Source organism: Tachysurus fulvidraco, chromosome 8, assembly GCF_022655615.1.
Source record: "Tachysurus fulvidraco isolate hzauxx_2018 chromosome 8, HZAU_PFXX_2.0, whole genome shotgun sequence".
NCBI lineage: Eukaryota > Metazoa > Chordata > Actinopteri > Siluriformes > Bagridae > Tachysurus > Tachysurus fulvidraco.
This window is the reverse complement of record NC_062525.1, coordinates 23,074,629-23,096,563: the sequence shown is the minus strand read 5'-3', so window position 1 is coordinate 23,096,563 and position 21,935 is coordinate 23,074,629. Positions and strand designations below refer to the sequence as shown.

General features: G+C 39.5%; 1 protein-coding gene across 4 annotated transcripts in view; it reads right to left on the bottom strand.

The window, feature by feature from the left end:
• taok2b (TAO kinase 2b) overlaps positions 1 to 21,935 on the bottom strand; it is a 31,454-nt gene that overhangs the window by 7,886 nt on the left and 1,633 nt on the right. Inside the window, exons 2-16 of one of the 4 annotated variants that reach the window (XM_027163206.2) lie at positions 18,596 to 18,736; positions 18,433 to 18,504; positions 18,057 to 18,158; positions 16,791 to 16,836; positions 13,926 to 14,022; positions 13,050 to 13,163; positions 12,807 to 12,898; positions 11,625 to 11,718; positions 11,322 to 11,403; positions 8,752 to 8,919; positions 7,259 to 7,465; positions 6,111 to 6,491; positions 5,789 to 5,917; positions 4,982 to 5,227; positions 3,611 to 3,850 (exon numbers count right to left, since the gene is read on the bottom strand). In XM_027163206.2, coding sequence (XP_027019007.1) covers positions 3,611 to 3,850; positions 4,982 to 5,227; positions 5,789 to 5,917; positions 6,111 to 6,491; positions 7,259 to 7,465; positions 8,752 to 8,919; positions 11,322 to 11,403; positions 11,625 to 11,718; positions 12,807 to 12,898; positions 13,050 to 13,163; positions 13,926 to 14,022; positions 16,791 to 16,836; positions 18,057 to 18,158; positions 18,433 to 18,504; positions 18,596 to 18,727 — 2,202 coding nt within the window. In that variant the 5' untranslated portion in view covers positions 18,728 to 18,736. Of the gene's footprint in view, positions 1 to 138; positions 3,851 to 4,981; positions 5,228 to 5,788; positions 5,918 to 6,110; positions 6,492 to 7,258; positions 7,466 to 8,751; positions 8,920 to 11,321; positions 11,404 to 11,624; positions 11,719 to 12,806; positions 12,899 to 13,049; positions 13,164 to 13,925; positions 14,023 to 16,790; positions 16,837 to 18,056; positions 18,159 to 18,432; positions 18,505 to 18,595; positions 18,737 to 21,935 lie in introns of those variants that run through there. The other 3 variants (XM_027163207.2, XM_027163204.2, XM_027163205.2) reach the window with 3 other exon arrangements.

The window sequence follows — 21,935 nt, the reverse complement described above, 5'->3', positions numbered from 1 at the left end:
AAATAATGCTGGGAGCCATTAACATTCACATCTCAGCCACACAGAGGTCAGGTAGGGAGAAATCATACAATATGTTAAAAAAAGGAAACAAAATCATAAGAGACCATGACAAAAACACAAATCAAAACAAACAGAAGATGATTTCAACAGAAAAAAAATTTATTTGACAAAGAAACTATAAATACAGTGAACATCCATTCATTCACACAGTGAGGATGTAACACACAAAATGGCCCTGAAACACAAGTTGCTTGACAAAGTAAAAAATAATAAAAATAATAAAAGGCACAAATATATTAGTTAAATAACTGCTGATTCATTGAACAGACAAAACAGAACATGTGTAAACCAAAAAAAAAAAAAAAAAAAAGATGAAATGTTCAAAGAAAATACATTCACAAACAACTGTTATGGCTGAACAACCTGTGGTTTCCAAAAATAATGTTTCACATTTGGTCGAATTTGCTTCCATGTAGCATCAGTTAAAAATTTACTTTCTTTATTTGTATCTACTGTTTTACTATACGTTTGGTCATTCCATCATTTCTAAATAAATATATATTTTTTCAAGTTTCATTTAATATTGAGACCATTTAAGATTGGAACAGTGCAAGATATCTTTATCCAGTAATAAACTGTCTCATTTCTTTTATAGATTTTATGGCTTTAGAGATCTTTGGTATGATTTATCATTACGCCCTATAGAACTGCCATAATGGCTTATCCTTAGTTAAGGATCCACAAAAACAGATACATGAATGATGAAATACTCTGATCTTTGTAGGATATCTGCTATTTGACAGTAAATGTTTTGTCTTCATATAAATGTATATGACCAAAATGTTTACATGGTAAATCATTCATTCAGTCATCTTCAATAGCCGTATATCCTGGTCATGGATGCAGTGAATCTGGAAATACACCCTGGACGGGACACCAGTCCATCTCAATACACGGTAGACCATTAAACTTATTGCTATAAAGCACAATAACACCTTCAAATAAAAGAACTGTCTTCACTAAGTAGCCAAAGTACTCAAATCAACCAGAAGGCACTTTCGTTTCTAAGTAGTATAACACTATAGGCTGAGAGTAAGAGAACATTTCTCTGAGATCTGCACTGCATGGGCTTTCAAACAGGTTAATGGTTCAGAATTTTCAAATCAGCATCACTAAACTAACGTGCAACTGCTGATTTCTTTAAAAGCCCCGTTTAAATCTCATTTGAACCTCTTCTTGTAAGTTAAATATCTTGAGAAGTGAAGGGCCATGAACATGAAAGCAATTATAGCTATCGAAATTCCTAGTGTTTTTTTTTTTTTCCTCTATGGTTTGGGTGGTAGTGCTGGGGGCTTTAAGGGACATTGAAAAGGGGGTGGCGTTAGTGCTCCATAGTGTAAAATGTTAAAATAACAGTACAGCTTTCACATTGGGTTCTACAGTGACATCATCTTAATAACGTTAGGCTTCAGACTCCGTTCTCTGACTGCCCTTTTGAAATGTAATGCTAGCTTTTCGGAAACCCTTCACAAGCACACAAATACAAAAGGGAAGGGTGGAAAACAAATTGCACAAACATGGTCATGAAATAATAACCATAAGACATACTTCTTAGTAATTAAGAACAAAAAAAATAATTCAACGATTAAAATTAAGACAGTAATAAAACTTTTACAAAAAGCACAATCTTGATTAATACTTTATATATTCACTGACTGATAGACAGCGAATATTGGAGATGGATAGACAATGTAATGGGGTGATTTAAAGGCACATGAGGCTCAATTTGAACATGCAAAATTGTGTGGTTAAAAAAAAAAGAATACATAAGAATGCTCAGCATGAATGAACCATCACTCTCACATATGGCAAATACTTTGGCAATTCCTCCATTTACTCTATTGGTCAATGCAACTGGCATGTTTTCTATCTACCTCCATGGCACAATCTTTCCCCTTGTGCTCCTTCCTGAGGACGTCCTCCTCAGTCCACACTCCCACCTCCCTTCCACTCTGTGTCGCATCTCCAGCTCCCTTCTTCGTCGCTCCCTCTCTCTTCTTTCCCTCATCCTGCGGTTCTGTTCCCTCACCTCACGCGGTAGGAGTCTAGGCAGCCTACTCTGCTTTTCCTCCCTTAAAAGCCCTAAAGCCCTTAGTCTGGTCAGGTAATGTGGGGGGAGCTTTTTAAGTATATGGTTTGCTAATCTCAGCACTAGCAAATTAGCCAGATCTGCTACAACGCCCAACGGACGCCGAGCAAATCGCTTCACCCAAACGTAAACCCAAGACTTATGCTTGGCCTGGAGCTTGATAGGTAGGCTCCGGGCAGGCATGGGTATACGGGAGTGTCTAGCACCACAATTACGTCCTGCTTTGGGGAACATATCAAAGAGGCTGCGCTCAGCCATTCCACCTGTGAGCGACTGGCACAGAGTGAACAGTGGCTTTGGTAGACGGAAGAGCAGACGCACCCAGAATCGGGCAAGTTTCCGGGGCGTGTTCTGGAGAAATACGCGTGCTGGACGCACCACCAGCACCAGCACCAAATAGAGAGAAAGGAAGAGTGAGGGCGAGCTGAGGAAGAAAGCCGAGATCAAGGCCAAAGGAACGTAATAAAGACCCAGACTCAGTGCCAGGCTCATACTGAACAAACCCGATGCCCAGAGCACAAGTGAGAAGTATGCAGAAAGAGAGAGTGACCAGAGTGAGCGTAGAATTAGATAGGAGAAAAAGAGAGCCAGAAAAGCCAGCTCAGCAGAAAGAACCAGGGATGCAAGAGAAGGAAGAGGAGGAGAACGGCGAAGGGAGAGAAGGAAAATGGAGAGAAAGAGAAGGGTTGGGAAGGATGGTTTGGCTGCTGCAGAGAGGGAGAGGACAAGACATATTGTGTGAGAAAAGAGTGAAGGGATGGAAGGTTGAGAAATGGAGGAGCTGGGAGGAGGGCAGATAGGAGGAGGTTCCAGTTCCTCTAGAGTGTCAGGGAAGTAGAATTCAGTGAGCTCATCTCTTTGAGGGATTTCAAGAGAAGAGGAAGGGATAAACTCTGAGGGACAGCCATCAGCCACGCCTCTACCCTCTTCTCCCTCTTCCTCGGTCTCCATCTCTGTCTCACTGCTTGCATCATCCTCCTTATCCCACTGAATACCTTCTACTAGTCTTTGCTCCCCTAAATCTTGGTCCTCCACTCTCTCCTCCAACTGCCATTCTTTACTTTCTCCCTCTAATCCGTGGCACTTGTTCTGCTCATCTACACTTTCTTCTTTGGTATACTCAAAGAGCATAATCTCCCCTTCTGTCTCTCCATCAGCCTCTTTCTCTCTGCCATGCACATCTAAAGGCTGCAAATACCTTTCTTGATCACTCCTCCCTTCACCTAAACACACACTCCTACTTTCCTCAGTTCCATCATCTTTTACAACCGCTGCCAATTGTGCACCATTTTCCAGGGGAGTGCTCTCTCCACAGAACACGCTCATATCATCTTCCCCATCAACTCCATCAAAAGCCTCTTCTGCCCGTTCCTGCACCAGCTCACTGCATGAATTCTCAATCCCAACCCCTAATCTGTCGGGACCCCTCCCAATGCTCTCCGTGCTGTCACGCTCACTCACTCTGAGGCTCTTTGGCTGTTGGCGGACTTCAACAGCATGTTTCTGGCGCAGCTCCTGTTCACGCCGCTTGTTGTATTCGAGCTGGTTGGTGAGTTCGCTCTGATGCTGGGTGCGAATCAGATCTGCCCGCGTTCTCTGAACCAGACTCAGTTGACGCATCTCTAGCTCCTGTGTGGTCTCGTGGTGTCGCAGCAGCATTGCGCACTCCAGGTCCTTCAGGGTCTGTTTCTTATTCAGGTCCTATAAGAAAAATGAGATAAAATGGTTGACAGAAAAGGATAAATGATTCTGTTATTACAGTGGGTACTATACAGTACACTGGGTCATAAAAATGGAATCCTAAACAGGTTTGTGACTAGTAACTTAGAGATTTTTTTGTTCCTTGCTTTTAAATTTATGTACTTGAAAAAGTTACATGGACATCTATATTTTGGTTATTTTCATAGCTCAAATGACTAACTGGGCAAGTCCTGGGACATGATCACCAAACTGCGGTGAAAATAGAGCTTATGTTGTTTGGTCACACTACATCATTACTTACATGAAGAATATTATCAATAAATCACACGGTGTAAACTATTGCACCCAGCAGGGACTGAGTTCAGTATTTCTCATTAGTGTAGAATGTGCTCAGGTGCATGTAGCTGAGCTTATTCTAGTGATGAAAATGTGACTTATTATATCTATAGCCATTTTCATCAATGCTCAGTGTCACACAGCACACAGCAATGGATACACATTTGTGTCAAACTTATACAAAGCGGAAATCAAATAAGGCCATCCTTAAAAATATTCTTGTTTGCCGTTACCTGACCGACCCTGTCAATTTAGGACCGACTCAATTTTTATTTGTTTTTTTTGCTTTAAGTCCGACCGACTTGCCGGTTGTAAATTTGCGTTAAGACCACCTTTTTTTTTTACTCTTCAAACAACTAATACAAAAGCAACAAAATAATATTAACGAGTTCGGGCGCCATAATACAACTAAAAAATTCATTAAAACAGCTCGACACCGCTTTATCTTGGCACAAAGTTATGGAAATACTGTCAAAAACATCAAAATAAGGTTTGCAATGATGCGCCTGAAGGCACGGGTTGAAGACCCAGTCAGTGACGTCACGATATGCTAATTTGTTTAAAGTTATACCTACGTAATCACCGCCAAAATTTATCAAGTGGCTAGTAGGAGTGCGAGTATTAAGCGTTATACCAGGAGTGCGAGTATTAAGCGTTGTGTATTTTCAGTTGAATCAATGTCATAGGAATGATCAAATAAGAGAAAAAAAAATGCTGAAAATGTTCGATCAACATCACATATAAACAAAATGTTATATAGATCATATGCCTATTCAGATTTTTCCAAGAACAAACCGGGTAGAGGATCCTGAGGTTGTGTGTGTGTCCACACGATACCTCTCTGAGTAGGTCCTGCTCCATGTTATGCCGTGCCAGCAGCATCTTCCTCTTGTACTGGCGGCCCTGCAGCTCATAATACTGCCTCTGGCGTCGCAGCAAGCCTGCCTCTTCCTCAGCCTGGTGCTGCTGCAGACACTCCTTCTGCTGCACCAGCCACTCCTGCTTCTCTCGCTTTGGTGTGGATTGGTTCTCATTCAGCTCCTGGGCCACAGAGGAGAATTGTCATAGGACAAAAACAGACATGATTGAGTTGCAAACCTGACATACAGGGAAAATATTTAAAACACAACACATCACTAAGGAGATGCGAGTGGTGTTTTTACAAAAAGAAACATCTTTATTAGAGTTCCATAAAATGATCAATTTTACTAGTGTAAGCACATACTGGCACTACAAAAAGGCACATATTGACCGTTAGAGCCGATTATTTAAAGCATTACATTTTTGCTTGTTACTTGAGTGTGGCATCAGCTCCCTCAGAACCAAAATATTCAATGCGTGCAAAATAAAAGTCACCAGTTGGATAAACTATGGGACATTTAATGGGCTATGCAGAACAGTGGACATGTGATAGAACGGGTTTGTCGCAGAGCACTTCTATTAGCACAAGTGTTATAATACATGTACACCATGTCTTACATGGTGGTTGTTCAAAAATCAGAATGTCTTGTGCTATTAAACATTATATCTACGGAGTTCACCCATACATACTCTTTTACCTTTTCAACTATTTCAAAACTTCTGAAATTTGAAGTCCTTTACCTCCTTGAGCTGCTCTTTGCGTTGTCTGTACTGGCGTTTCTGAGACTCAAGTAGAGAAGTAAGCTCTTTCTTCTGCTGAGTCAAGATGTGCTGTTGGAACTTCTTTTCCTCTGCTGTAGCATTCTTACACTGCAGGGCAAAAACCAAAATAAATGATAAGAAGCGATGGTACTTTAAAATAAACTGATATGGACAAAACTCATACATACCACCATAATACTGCGAAAAATCAAGTTCATAAAATCACACAGATCTGTCTTAATGCGTAGGACTTAGATCACTGACAAACTGTTTTTAAATGATCATGCTCCTTCTATCTCACCTCTTTCTCCAGTATGGCCTGGTGCTTCTTGCTGAGCTTGTCGCTCTCACTGCTGAAGTTGTTCCTCTGTGTTTCAAGCTCTTTGTCCAACCGCAGCTGATGCTCATCCATCTCAGACTTCAGCTTGTTCTCCAGGGCCATCAACTGCTTCTGGTGCTGCCGGCGCATACGCTTGTAACCGGTCATTTGCTCTCTGAGCGCCGAACCCTGCTCGTGTTCCTGAATCTGCCGTGTCACCAGTGAGGCCGTACGGATGGTGGCAAAGTGATCACGGCCTCGACGGCGCCTTCCTCCTCCACCGCCTCCTCCTCCTCCGGATGGACCCTGCTGTTGAGAGTCCACCTCAGGCTGGTAAGGCTCATCGTAGATGTTATCGTGGCTCTGGGGAAGGAAACAGGAGCGATGAGCAACCCATTCACATTGCTGCAAAATGTGCCATAATGTTTAAATCACAATTTCCATGTCCCATTTGGACAACAGGCACCCATGCAGCAGTGTAATGAGATATTCCGGGTACTATTTTGGCTGCTTCGCCGTAATTAATATCCATGGGTTTTAATTCATTAGTGGCTGAAGTGACAAAAAACAATTATATTTATTATATATAATATATATATATTTATTTATATATATATATATAAAACTATTTGTCGGTAAACAAACTAAGAAGACACAGCTGCTCTAGAATATAGCATACACATCCCTTTAATATCTGTCTACTTATAGGAAAATTGTCTAAACTAAACCAAATTCAATTCTAATTTATATTTATACATGAGGTGCCTACAGGCTTCCCAGCAGCACACTGGAGCCCCCTCCTGGTGTAGCCAGGTTTAGTTTTACTGAGATACAGCATTTGGTACAGTCTCATATACATATATGCATCAGATCTGGAAAATGTATAAAGGCATTATACAGAAGTATTTAATGGACAATAATAATAAAAATGCACTAAGGAAGACATTAACACTGAAATAGCACACCTGGAATAATGCAGTGGATGAGAAAAATGTTGGACAAATTAAACACTCTGGGCTTCTTCTCAACCAAGGAGCTGATATAATGATCAGTAATTTCAGTGGAGCATGGAGATGTTGGAGGTTACTGGCTGAATTTGGCTTATGTAAATTTACTAACGAGATACTGACCAGTGGTTTGTGCAATATGGAGCTGTTGGAGCTGACCGTGTGCTCTCCCTCCTGCATCATGGCCATCTCACCACTGTCATCTGAGCCATCAGCTAGGCTGTTCACTGAAGAACTCTGTGAGCTGGCGCTGATCGACATGGAGGGCAATGAGTGGGAGCTCTCCATGCTGTTCACCGTGCCTGTACGCAGCATGTACTGCTCCACATCCTGATGGTCAGGTGTGAAACAAAGATAAAAAAAACAAAAAAAAAAACAACAACCACTATGAACCAGCATGCCTTGTTTCAAAGAATGTTGTTGCATAGCCAAAACTTCCCTTAAAGTTATAAGCAAATTACGGTATAAGTTTGGATATCACTGCTATCCATTTTGCTTTTTGATATATTTGTGTTTTAGATTACATTTACTTTTCCCCATTAATCTGCACTTATATCCCTTTTTACTAGAATCCTTTTTGCAATGCATGCCAAACTGAGCTCAGGTGAATCCCGTTTGCTTTAGCTAACTTAAAGCGTGTCTAGAATTTGACTGGAGTGCACTGGTGGCAAATTCAATTGGTTAGACCTATTTTTTTAGAAAAGTCCCACAATTCACAGTACATGTCACACTAAAAAATAAGCCACAAAGTCAATGGAACTCTCTGATTAAACTGTGTTGAGATTGAGATCTAATACGGCTATAAACCATTTTCTAAAGCTTTGAATATTCCAAAATGCACAGTGGGCTCCATTATTAAGAAATGGATGATTCCTAGAGCTGGCAATAAGGCCAAACTTGTGCTAGAAAGACTTTGGTCAGAGAGGTGTCCGAGAACCCAATGGCCTCTTGAGCTCTGGTTGCTGTTAAATAACGTGCATCTATCTTCCAATAACCACTGATCGATTAAGTAAAATATCCACATGTGTATTCAGTGAGTAGCAGTTTGGCTGGATGAAAACCATTTTTTGTATTTCAGAACACAAAAACTCATGAGGCAGAGGACCCTGATGGGGTTCACAACTCTCCGGTTTCATGCATAGGACACAATGTGATGAGCTGCTGTGGTCAGGGTCAAATGTTTTGTGCATGCCAAGATGTTTTTCTGCTCACCATGGTTGCACAGAGTGATTATCTTTATTCTATTACTTTGTGTAGCACTTCTAACAGTGGACATTGTCTCAAAGCTTTACAGAAGCATATATAAAATAGAATAAAATGATAAAGTTTACTAATATACAAGTTATTATATCCTTCCTGACAGCTTGAACCTGTCTAACCATTGTCCTCAATACATTTTCATATAGCTGCTGGATTACATTTTGTAAAATATATTTTAGTCTCATACTTCTTAACAATGACGTAACTACAATTATGAAGGTGCATATATAAAGCATTAATCTGTTTTGTCAGTCAACCAATAAAAATAGGCAGGTGGTGTATTTTAGTCCTTATCTCATTTGACTGTAAACTGCATTAATTGACATTGCATCTAGAGTTTAAATATCTTCACTCACCTCCTCCTCCTCGGTGCCCTCTGCAGCAGGACCATTGTGCGTTTCCTGGAAAAGTATCTTCTTCATTTTGCGGTACTGTAGGTTGTCCAGCTCTCGCACAGCATCTTTAGTGCGTGCAATCAAATCCATCACCACAGTTAGAGGACGCTCACGACACAGGAAATGATGCTAAGCAGCAAAACAGACAAACGGCGAGTATTTAGTACGGACAAACTTTCATCTACTCAGTCCAGCATGTTTTATTGGGAGGTGGGAAAAATGTGGTAAACACAGAAGAAACAGAGACAAACAGGGAGAACGTTTACAGAAGATGGAAACCTGATTTCATGAAAAAAAATGGAGACAGCAATACAACCCAGTGCCACCATGCCACCGTTCAAGAGAACGTTTCTATGAAACCCACGTTTTAGTGTGGATCCATAATATGACTACACCTGAGCACTTAGCTGTTCTTGATTTGTCAAGGTGGTTTGCCTAAAATAAAACAAGGGATTAGTTCAAGTAATACATTGTGGTGACGCTGGGAAAATTGCCAGCAGCCTCATTTACATTCCCACTGCATCTGTTATGCCTTTACACATTCTCCACTGGTACATTTTCATCGCACAGACAAGCCAATTTTGAATGAAGTACTGCTGGTTATACAACATCTAACACGGGATAACAGATATAAAACAGGACAATAGAGGAACAATCTAGCTTCAACATGCTGTAAAATCATGTGAAATAATGAGGAATTGAAAGACAAGGTCGATTCTCTGAAGACATTTGGGTTTGAGATTAATATGAGACTTTAGATCAGGATGTCGTCCACATTCATTTCCTGATGTGTACATCTAGACTTTGTTAAACATCTTAGAACATGAAATTTGTTTGTTTGACCCCGATAGTATGAGAAGTGATTTAAAATATTAGACCATGTTAGATTGTTTAAACAAATAATAGAGCTGAAAGTTTACTCTTGGTTTGAGCCATGTGTTTATTGTTAAAAACCGACATGAACAGAGAGCTGTCTCTGTGAGAAAGACAAGTCATTTTGAAGCTGAGTAATGATGGAAAAATCTATTAAAGCCCAACAATTTGGATTGTTCTGAAAAAAAAAAAGAAAAACAGAAAGAAAGAGAACACCGAATACCGAACAGGTCAGCCAAGGAAAACAGCAGCAATTAATGAAAGAAACATTGAGAGTTGTGAAGAAATCCCCCAATATAACAGTTGGTGACTTCATCAAGAAACTCCACAGAGCAGGGGTGTAGGTCTGGCAAGCAAAAGCTCGAAGAAACACAAGATCAAAACCTTCATCAGTAGTAAGAAACAAAGTGATGGCAAGGCCAGAGTGTGGAGGAAGAAAGGATCTTCTCATGATCCAAAACATATGATAATCGGTGAAGCACAGTGGAGATGATGGAACTCATGATGGTAGCAGAATGAATGAAGACGTCTACAGAAACATTCTGCCTGTAATTTACGAAAAAAGTGTCTGTTCTAATTGGAAAGAACTTCCATCATGAAGCAAGACAATGATCCAAAAGAAACATTAGAATACAGCATAGTACTTCATCAGGGGTGAGACTGAAAGGTTTCAGACTGGCCATGTCAGTCACCAGACCTTAACCCAAGTGAGATCATTTCACCTCCTAAAGAGGAGACTGAAGAGAGAAAACCCTCCAAACAAACGACTGTAAAGAGGCTGCACTACAAGACTGGAAAAGCATCACAAAAAAAAAAAAGAATACAGAAGCTGGTTGGTCAGTGGGTTGCCTTTTTTTACACAGTTCTTGCAAACAAGAGAAATACAAGCAAATATTATGTTATATATGTGAAGTCTATCTATTCTTTTGTTTACCTAAAAACAAACATCCACCCTTCCAAACATCCATCATTCCATCCACCCAAGCATCCTTCCAGACATCCATCCACCCAAGCATTCTTCCAGACATCCATCCACCCAAGCATCCTTCCAGACATCCATCCACCCAAGCATCCTTCCAGACATCCATCCACCCAAGCATCCTTCCAGACATCCATCCACCCAAGCATCCTTCCAGACATACATCCACCCAAGCATCCTTCCAGACATACATCCACCCAAGCATCCTTCCAGACATACATCCACCCAAGCATCCTTCCAGACATACATCCACCCAAGCATCCTTCCAAATATCCATCCTTTCAATAATATTTATTTTTTCCCCACCTAGTTTCTGAAAAGTTGGTTTGTTTGTAATGACTACATAGTTTTTTTGTTCTTGTTGTCAATCGTCGTCACTTGATAACAATGAACTGAAGGAGGGTGGACTATCTTTTACTGTTTTTTTCTTTGTTATATTTTTGTAAAAAATTCCATGATATTTAGTTTATTTTTAATCAGTTACAAAAGGTGTAAACAGTAAGAGACGAATCATAATACTAAGGTGTAAAAAAAAAATGTTTTTTTTATTTATTTATTTTTTACATAATTTTGTTTTCAGAAAGAACGGATCTCACTGTTGTGACACATTGTTAAGGTTCTTTGGTCATTGTGAATGAAGAGGACAGAGCAGGAGTTTTTATACAGTAATAACGTTCACCTTGAGCAGCACGTCAGAGGTAGGTCTGTCCTGGGCAATCTTCTGTAGACAGGAGTCCACAAAATTTCGGAAATAATCCGACCTTAAATAAGGGGGGAAAAAAAAACACAGCATGTCGAGTGTTAGATGAGGAGGAAGGTGTTGAAATGAGAATGCATAAAAAAATAAATAAATAAATAAAAAAGACATCATACGAAGTCCTCAGAGAATCAGGTGTGAAGGAAGACTCCTGAGAGAGAGGCATAAAGCAAGACAAAGACAAGATAACAAAATACGTGATGTTTATAGGAAATAATTTCTCACCAGTGATTAGACTGCAGGACTGGGCTTTCATTCTGAGCGATGTGGTATAAGGCACTCATAGCATTCATGTTGAATAAGGGAGGCTTTCTTTCCGCTGTCACAGAAAAGAAAAGAAAAAAATTGTATCATCAGATATTCCACTTTTATTCCACTCACATAGAAAGGTTTTGGATGAAAATCGTATACATAGTCTGTTTACAGTCAAAAATACAGCAACGCTTTCTGATACGTTCAACTTTTAAAAATGTACTACAGTATTTTCCGCATCATAAGGCGCACCGAATTATAAGGCGCAGTCTCAATTACGCGGTCTATTTCTGTACTTAACCCATACATAAGGCGCACCGGATTATAAGGCGCATGCTAAAACATGCGGTCCACAAAAAAAGGTAACAGAAGCAAAACAGTAAGTTTAGTTGAACTTTATTCTATTTATTTAACTTATAAACTTTATTTAACAGTACACACACATTATTTTTTAATCAATCTTATCTACTGTGTCTTCTTAACTTGGCGCAGTTCATTTTCTTGCTTCCTCCATTTCTGAACCATAGATACATTGATGTTGAATTCTTTTGCAGCTGCTTTATTCCCATTTACAGCCGCGTAACTGATAGCCTGTAGTCTGAATTGTGCCTCGTAAGCATCTGATTTATATTGGCGGATGGCAAACCAACTTAAGGTGCATTTACCGCCACCTAATGGACCGGAGTGTGGAGCGCATAATGGTTAGGAAGAAACAAATGTTTTGCAACATACCAGTAGGATACCTACCGGAGGCGTGGCGGAGGTAAGCGTATGTACTGTTACTATTACGTAATGTCCTCTGATTGGTTTATCGCTGCCAGCGTACGTAGTGTATGTATTACGTCCCTGTGTCAGCGGGAAATGGTCCGACAGTCAATCAAGCGGAGCGCTTACAAAAGTCGCACAACAACATTTTTACAGATTTTTGGAACTCGGTGCACACAAGGCGCACCGGTTTATTAGGCGCACGGCCGAATTTTGAGAAAATTTAAGGCTTTTAGATGCGCTTTATAGTGCGGAAAATACTGTACTACTATTATTATTATTAATTTATTTATAATTTAGAAAGGGGGAAAAATATCTGTCAACGTTCCACAGTAACCTACAAAACCAAACAAGCAAAGATAAAGCTTTACAAAATGTTCAATTACGTACCCAGCTCTATACAGGTGATGCCAAGTGACCACACATCCACTTTCCCATCATACTGCCCCTCGTCCATGGCCAATATCACCTCAGGTGCCATCCTAGATCAAACACATCCCCTGCTATTAACAGTGCATCTGCCATTAGTTGCCAAAATATCCCATAATTACATATACAGCCATTTTGTTATGGCTTCTCTCACACACTTTTTAAAGAACCGTTTAGAACATTTCTTTATAGTTTGTGTCTTACCAGTACGGTGTGCCTACAAACGAATTGGCAGGTGCCACGATGGAGGCAGAGCCAAAATCTCCCAATTTCACCTGCCCTGGCTCAGTCAGCAAGATATTTCCAGCCTTCACGTCTCTGTGAGGAAACGTATACCAAAGACCATCAGTGAAAGACATAAAATTAAGCTATCATATGCATAGAGAATATCCACCGTGGCAAGGGAAGAAGCTGAAACTGGGCATTGATCGTAAATTAGTCAAACGGGAAATTTTACTGCCATTTCAACTTCGTCCTATTCAGCAGCAATAAATCAAGTCAATGTCAAACCGTGCAGTATTTTACAGAAGGCAGAACATATTACATCTGCATACTGCATTCGGTTGCACTTTGGTCCCCATGTGTTTGCTAGTTTTAGATCCCAGTCAGTGGTGGTAGGACTATGAAGAGCATTATAGTAGTCGTCGAGGATGTAATAAAGACAACAGATTTAGAGGTCATGACTGGTCAGAATATTTTTTTCAGGACCTGGAAGGAATGAGATTAAAATAAACTAACTAACTAGTTATCCTCTAAATAAACAAACAAATAAGTAGATAGAAGTTGAATAAAATAAACTATTGACTCAGCTCAGTGTCTGTGCCTTTTCCTCACATAAAGAACAGCTGGCTGGTGAGCAGTGTTGCATGTTTTTAGCTTGTTTTTTTAATATTTGTTTGTCACTGCTTAAGCAAAGCCTATTGCCAACTATGGATGAACAAGTGAAATTTTCTGTTTTCCTGTACCTGGATTTTTTTGCCAATAAATCCAAAAGATACATCTTATATTTAATTCAACTGTACTCTTAGCTATTAAATAGGATACACATTGATATGTACAAGAGGTTTGGGGAAGTGTCACCTGTGAATCATGTTGTGGGAGTGGAGGTACACCAGGCCCTGCAGAGCACCATGAATAATCGCTGCAATCTCTACTTCCTGCAGTGGCTTCTTGTGTACTAAAAGCAAAACAGGAAGAAATACAAAACAGCACTTCCCAGTTTGATCGGTCCTAAATGATCAGACCTCAAATAACGTGTAAATTACGTACTGTGAATTGCTAACATTAAAGAAAAAAACTTAAATTTTACAAGTTCTATGATGTAATTTGAACGTAAGGGTCACAATAATGAAGTGTTTTTCCCTGGTCATAGAACAATAATGCCATTTTATATATATATATATATATATATATATATATATATATATATATATATATATATATATATATATATATATAAGTACAGTTTCATTTCCACTGTGAAACAGCAATATCAAAAGGTCAAAATCTTTTACTTATTACTTACACGCTAAAGCTGATTTGTATATTGTGAGGCTCAGGTTACACAAACACATTAAAACACAAAAGCAGGCTAGACAAGAGCAAGATAAACAAATGTATTCAAATCAGTGAGGTATGTATGATACAAATGGTTTAGTGACAAACTGATAAATTAAAGAATGGAAATGAAGCCGTTTAGTGCAATGATTCTGACAGACTAAAAGTACAAACTCTTTCTGTTATCTGAACAGTTCGATAACATCCGTCAGATGATGACTGAGAAACAAAGTCTGTTTTGATTTCATGAGCTTTCCTGTGACCCAACACACAGAGATGCTCTCTATGGCATACAGATTCAGGTTGGTGAGGATGCTCTTGAGCTTCTACAAACTCTAGAGACAAAACCTATAATCAGTTCAGCGCCAGGAAACCTGAAGCTGCTAAACTCTTTCTTCTTTGACTATGTCGATGTGCAAAATCCCGTTGTGCAGTATCATCGCCTCACACCTTACAAAAATCATCTCTCATTACTGAAGAGACCCAGGATAGAGGTTTCATTAAATAACTGACATCAGTGCTGGATTTAGCAAAGCACCAGAGGTAAGGAGGTGATGTTACCAATTCATATGGATAACTGCATCCTTCAGGAGGTTTGGCCATAGATATTTAAGCTTGTTGAGTCTATCAGGTACTTAATAGAAAGCATTATCATGTAACCTTTTTTTTTTGGTCGTGTTGTTTGGAGCTTCTGAAAAAACCCTTCTCTGAATCTGGCATGTCTGAACTGTCCGCCCACCTCCTCAGTGATTAGCCAGTAGCGATGTGTGAATGGATGGGAGGTGGAAACTCTGACGCCTTCCTCAAGCTCGTTTATCACCAACAGTGTGAGGTCATAAATGTAACAGTTTAGCTGCTTTAAGCTGGAATCAATGGTTATTGTTTTTTATTTTTATACATGTCAATTTATTCTGTAACACATTTGATAGCGAAGAACGATAGACTAAATACACTCAATGTTCTTATTGCGTTCCGTATGTTTTTTATATGTTGTGTCCTAATCGTTTGAAGCATTTTAATTAGCATTTCAATACGTTTAGTCATGTTAAAAACAGTGCTGGAACAAATGTCTGAGAATAAGGATTTTCTTTTTTAAAATTGATCTTAATTAAGGTTAGTAAAGTTTAAATTGCATAAAATACAGAGAAATACCAAGCAAACACATATGTAGATAAAGAGACATACATAACATACAAAGGACACCCATTAGCCACTAAGTGACCCATATTAACAGACTAATTACGACAGATCAGAGAATAGACACAAACTTCGTCCCAAATGACGCACTACACACTTACACAATGTAATACGTACCCTAATGTCTAGTGTCCAAAAGGAAAGTTTTATCTATTAGTATTATCTCTAGTCCAACTCAATAGTCATGCCCCAAAAACTGTCCGCTAAATGTCTGACGCACGTTTGGAACTTTTCAGGAGTTTCAAAATCATCCTCCGATTGGTGGGATTCTACACGATTTCTTTTTACTGGTCCGCCTGGAAAGATGCCATGAGGCTCTACTTTCCTCATGGAAGAAGAAAGCCATGAGGAGGAGGAAAAGCTAAACACTGGAGGTCCACTGTAAAGAAACAACTCAAACATTTTTATGGCTGCACGCCAGTCTGTTTCTGTTAAGACACTCACTTTACATTGTCACGCCCCTAAACCTTATACTGAACAAAACAAACTGTGATTGTTTGCCTTGCGTGTCAGTCAGACACCCTCCTGGATGGTCCTCAACCTATAAAAGCTGCTGTAAAGTGCTTCTGCTGTCAGTCTGAAGGTCTGGTTACACAAGACTACATTGTGTGAAATGGAATACTGAAGTTTTTTTTTACTAACTGACAAACGGCATCATACTCATGTAAGGCGACGCTGTTAGTTTATGCATCACACAACACGGCTAACATATGAGTGTTGAGAGTGTCAACATATGAGTGCTGAGAAACCTTTATCTCCCAGAGTCAGTGCCTGGAAGTCATGTTCCATATATATATATATATATATATATATATATATATATATATATATATATATATATATATATATATATATATATATAAAATCCAGTGTCATTCCTGTAGATAAAACAGCTTAACAAGTAATGATGCTTCTCAACTGCCCTATGGTGTACAACACAAAAAATTCTTCCACCCCAAATTCTCCTGGCTATTTAAGACTTCTGTTTATGATGCACAGTTAAGCTCCTCCTACTATTTTGCTATTAGCTTCTGGGTATTTCACAATAACAGAAAGTAGTCATAAAAACATGGGCAAGAGAAATTTCATGTATTCATCAGCAGCCAAGGCAAAGGGGGGAAAAAGATGGTTCAGGATCAGTAAGTGCAAAAAGAAAGAAAATTATAATGGCTTGATTTTTCATTAACTTACCTTCTATCAGATCAGAGGCTGAACCTAAACAATACTCCATCACCAGCTGAAGAGAGAGGAAAAGACAACATTTAGTAGACAGTCATTTTTCCATCATTTACTTTTTGAACTCTATTGCAATATTTTTGGTTGGGTTTTTAAGTCTTCTGTAGCAAAAATAATTAAACTACGTGTTTTTAATCGCATTTACATTATTGATGCATTGAATACGGTTCGTCTAGTAGGTAGCTGTTAACTGTGAATTTTTAAAGGGGCAAATTTTACTTCTGTTATTCTTGAGACTGGTGATGCTCATCATCATAATGCAAATTTATAAGTTTATAATAAATTAGCTATTTATATAATAAGCTATTTTTAACATTGTAGGAATGATTTTCAGAAAAGCAGAGTACACCAGCAGAGTAGAAAATGATTAAATAACCAGAGGAATTTAATCCAAAGGAAAGGGCAACATGAGCTCCCCTGACAGAAAAGGGGAGATCGTCTGGAGATTGTGTGTTTGAATCACAATTATATCAAAAAGCAGCTTTGGCAGCTGACGCAGCATGAGCAGCGGTGTGAAAAGATGTGGTTTGGCTGTCTTAATGTGTCTCGGAGGAAGCATGTGATAGCCTTCAGTCTCCCACGATGGTCAGATCTAGCATGATTGAGTATTTTAGGACAGGATAGGTTTTCCGGTGAAAGCTTCCCAATTAGTAATAAATATTCGTAACATTTGTACACATCGCTTTTTCTGTGATTCTATTTCTCTCAAGTCAAAAGAGAAATAGATTAATTACTGAACACTACACATTAATGTATCACTGTGACTCCATGTCAGTAACTGGATGCAATTGTCTCCTGGTTCCCATTTTGCTGTAAACACTTCTGCTGTCTGGTAAACATGCTGGAACAAGAACTAAAAGGCTGCTTGTGTCTGTCTGTGGCGACCGTGTGTTATTTAGCATAGGGACAATATTTAATGTTGCAGATACTGGATTTGGGAAAAGCGTTTAAGGCACTTCGGGCCTTAAGTTCTATAACTTGGTGTTCAAGCCGTAGTCGCAACAATAAATTCTGATTTTCTGATGCAAGAAATGTCAAGCAAAAATAAGGCTGACAGATTTAGCACAAGCCTAAGAACAATGGTGGGAAATAGTTTGTCAGTCTAAGCAAGCACAGGACAAAGCAGTAAATATTCTGCAGTCGAAGGAAATGGCGCTAGTGCGTCAGTATTCGCTTTACTCAGGAAAGTAAAATCTCTCTAGCTCCCTCCCTCCCACTCACCCATGCTGTGTGCTCTCGCAAGTAGCAGCCTTTGTACTCCACGGTGTTGGGGTGCCGCAGCTTCTGAAGGAACTTCACTTCTTTGATGATATCCTGCCACTTCTGGAACACGAATGAGAAAACAAAAAAACATTGGGTCATGTGCCTGTTTGTCGTTAAAGATCTTGGCATGCAAACATGTCTGGCAACACAGTCCATTTTTTGTCCTGCTACTAAATCTGTGCGTTCCTCTGTTAACTACACAAACAGTCCTATATGCAGAGGCACTATGTACACTATGTTGTCTCGGTGTTTCAGTTCATAAAAACATGTACATGGAGCAGAAGGACATTAAAGAAAACGAGTTGAGATTTAACGGCTCGTGAATTTTTTTTACCTCATTCGACTGCTTGCCGCTGTACGACATCTTCTTAATGGCCACCACTTCATTGGTGCGGATGTCATGGGCCTGTATGAATGAACAAGAGAAGTGCTTTATTTCTTTTTCCTGATGATAGGCGATCCATTTTCTCACAGAACTCTCCATCAACCGTACTTACAAAATAGACGGCACCGAAACTTCCATGGCCGATCTCCCGGAGGTCTGTGAAGAGTTTCTCTGGATCCTCCCTGAAGAAGAGCTCAGCCACCTCCGGGTCCTTCAGACTCCCGGCCCGCACACTCGATGGCATGGCCAGCGCCTTTGCACACATTCAGACAAATTATCAGGTGAGTAAATATTAAATTACTATTAAGGGCATCTGCTAAACGTAAAAAATATTGCTAAAGTATATGGCCAAAAGCACATGGACACCTGATTGTAATGCTGCAGCACTACATTTTCCCCTAAGAACCCAAAAACCCGTTCCAGGATGACAATGCCCTTGTGCACAAAGTGAGCTCCATGAAGACAAACTGTGCTAAGGTTGGAGTGGAAGAACGAAAGTCCTGCGCACAAGCGTCCTGCACTTGGGTTGACCCAGAACACAGACATCATCTGTGTCTGATCTCACTGATGCTCTTGTTGAACGAACACAAATTATCCAACATCTAGTGGAAAGCCTTCACACAAGAGTGGAGGTTATTACAGCCACAGAAGAATACTGAATTCTTGTTAATTACTGCATTGTTCAGACCAATGAATCATGTAACGCATTAAAAAGTGACAGTTGAGAAAATTCATTATTCTAAGCTAAGTGGATCAACTCCACTGGAAGACTCAGGTGTCCATCATCAATGTTGCATGTTTTTACACAATATGGAATTTCTGATATTCCTGTTAGTCAGGGGTGTCAAACTCTGGCCCACGGTGTAATTATATTTGGCCCACGAGATCATATCAAATGTGCATTACAGCAGGCTACCCGCATGCTCCGCTAATACTACAAATCCCAGAATGCCTTGCCACTGTATTGACGCGTAGTCACGAACAGCAAGTGCATTCTCTGTTGACAGTCATTAACAAACATGCTACAGTCACATCGGGCAAGTTAATTCCACCATTCACAAAAATGGCCAAACGAAAGATGGACAATAGAAGCTTGCAAGACATGTGGGGGGGCAGATTATCTGTTCACGAATATAAAGAACAGACCTGTTTGTCTTGTGTTCGGAGCTAACGTGTCTGTAACAAAAGTATATAACATAAGAAGACACTATGAAACGAAACATTATGTATAAAGTATAAATAGCATTAAGTATAAGGACCTGGACGTAAAGCAGAAGCTCCAGAAGGCAGAGGAGATGAAAAAAAGTCTGGTTTCCCGGCAGACTATGTTCATGAAAGCAAAATCAAAAAGTGAAGCTGCTGTATAGGCTGGCGTTGTGGCAGCAGAGATGGCAAAATCTGCCTGGCCCTTTAATGAGGGAGAGTTTGTCAAAAAGTGTATGGTCAAAGTTTGTGAAATGAACACCACTGATGTGTCTTTTATTTCAAATTTACTTTCTTATGTGTTTGTAATATCAAGCTCTGGTTGTTCCAAATCCTGTGTTTAAGCAAAACTAAATATGTTTCCATATGAAAAAGGTTGAACATTACAGATCAATTGCAGTTAATTTTTCAATAAATATTCAGTTTGGCCCGTGACTTTATCTCAGTTTTATATTTTGGCCCACTGTGAATTTGAGTTTGACACCCCTGCTGTAAGTCCTAACCATGTATCTCTACTACCTAACAGTCCTTCTCAACATCATTATTGTTTGCAAAGTAACAAAGCTACCCCAGGTATTAAACAAAATAAATTATTCCACGTATTGTTTTCAGGACCTACCGATCAGTAGCCCAACACCCAAACCACTGAGCTGCCACATGCCATGATAGAGGTGGTGGTGAGTGTTCAGCAGCACTTTAATACACATGTGAACGCCACCATCCTCATGTTGCAGCTAAGTAATTAGCTTAGACAACGCCCAGCATTAAGACAACAGAACTGGATCATATAGCTGCACCAAACTCTGTGACAATTTTTCGACTAACGGTATCTATGTCCACTGTCTCTACATTGGATTTCTCATTAATATAGTAAGGTATTGAACATCACTGGAAAAATGGTGAGTGAGAAAACAAAAAGTGTCTTGCTCTTTTTTTTGGAAGAAACATAAAATATTAAGCACCACTTTAACTGTGGGAGCAAAGCCACAGGTCCAGATTCAGGTTATAAACCTGATTATTGTGTACCATGGGGATTTCCTTTAGGGAACTGGTTCATGAAACTGCGATATATTCAGGTATATCATATTCAAAAACCAACACATTATATACAGACTCTGTTTATGGATATGAGAGCAGTGTACAGACAAAACACAAACGTTTAGACACAACGGCTCGGCGTTAAGCTCGAGTTATAGCGATTTCCTTTATAAACCACATTAACCAAAGTGGTAACATAGAAGTCGAAGACTATTGTGAAGTTCTCATAATGACTTGTTGATTTGTGTGAGATTGTATATTTTAACTGATTTGGTAGTTGATTTGCATGCCAGTCGGTGAGGATGTGTCATTTCACAGGAGACAAATGGAATGATAATCTCAATAATAATGCTAATAATAACAATAACAAAGATTGGTCCAGAACGAGTGGAACCTATATATATATACACACACACACAGTATGTAAGAACAGGGATGAAATACCCAAACCTTTTGATCTATACACAATAAGTTTCTCTTTCTTTTATATAAAACACAATTTCTTGTCATTCCAAAGTTCTTATTTAATACTAAGAACGATTGTGCCAGAAGTATTTCTGTACATGTAATATATTTGTGTTTTATAATATCTGCTATAACAGCAGCTCTGACAGTGGTACAGTGGAGAACATGACAAGTTAACTTCCACTGTGTGGTCTTCATTTACTTTAATCCATGTATCCACATTTGCACTTTACGATCACCTCAGAGTCTCATTTGCACTTCACACTTAACGCTACTTGCTAGTTTGTACTTCTGGTTCCGGCCTTTTATTCTCCTCAAAGACAACAGAGAACCAAAGCTAACTTTTTCCTGAAATGTTTAAAAAAAACAAAAAACATGCAACTGTAAACGGTTAAAAAGGACAACATGTCATGCAATTGTTAGCAGAGGTGTAGAGGCATCAGTGAGCTCCTGGACAGTCTGTGGTGATACTTGGTGGCTTCGGATGCACTAACAAGTAACGTTCCAGCAGTGCTTAATTGGATTCAGTTTTGGGGAATGTGAGGGCCAGTCAATGGCATCAATGCCTTCATCATCCTGAAACTGTATCAGGGCCACTGCATCAGCCTAACTGATCTGGGGTCTGACAATGAATTCATGATGATTTCATCCCCGTACAAAGCAGCAGTAAGGTTACAGTTGGCTAGCACGTGGAGTTCTGTGCGACCCTTCAAGGATGTTCTTCTCCAGATCATCACTGACGCATT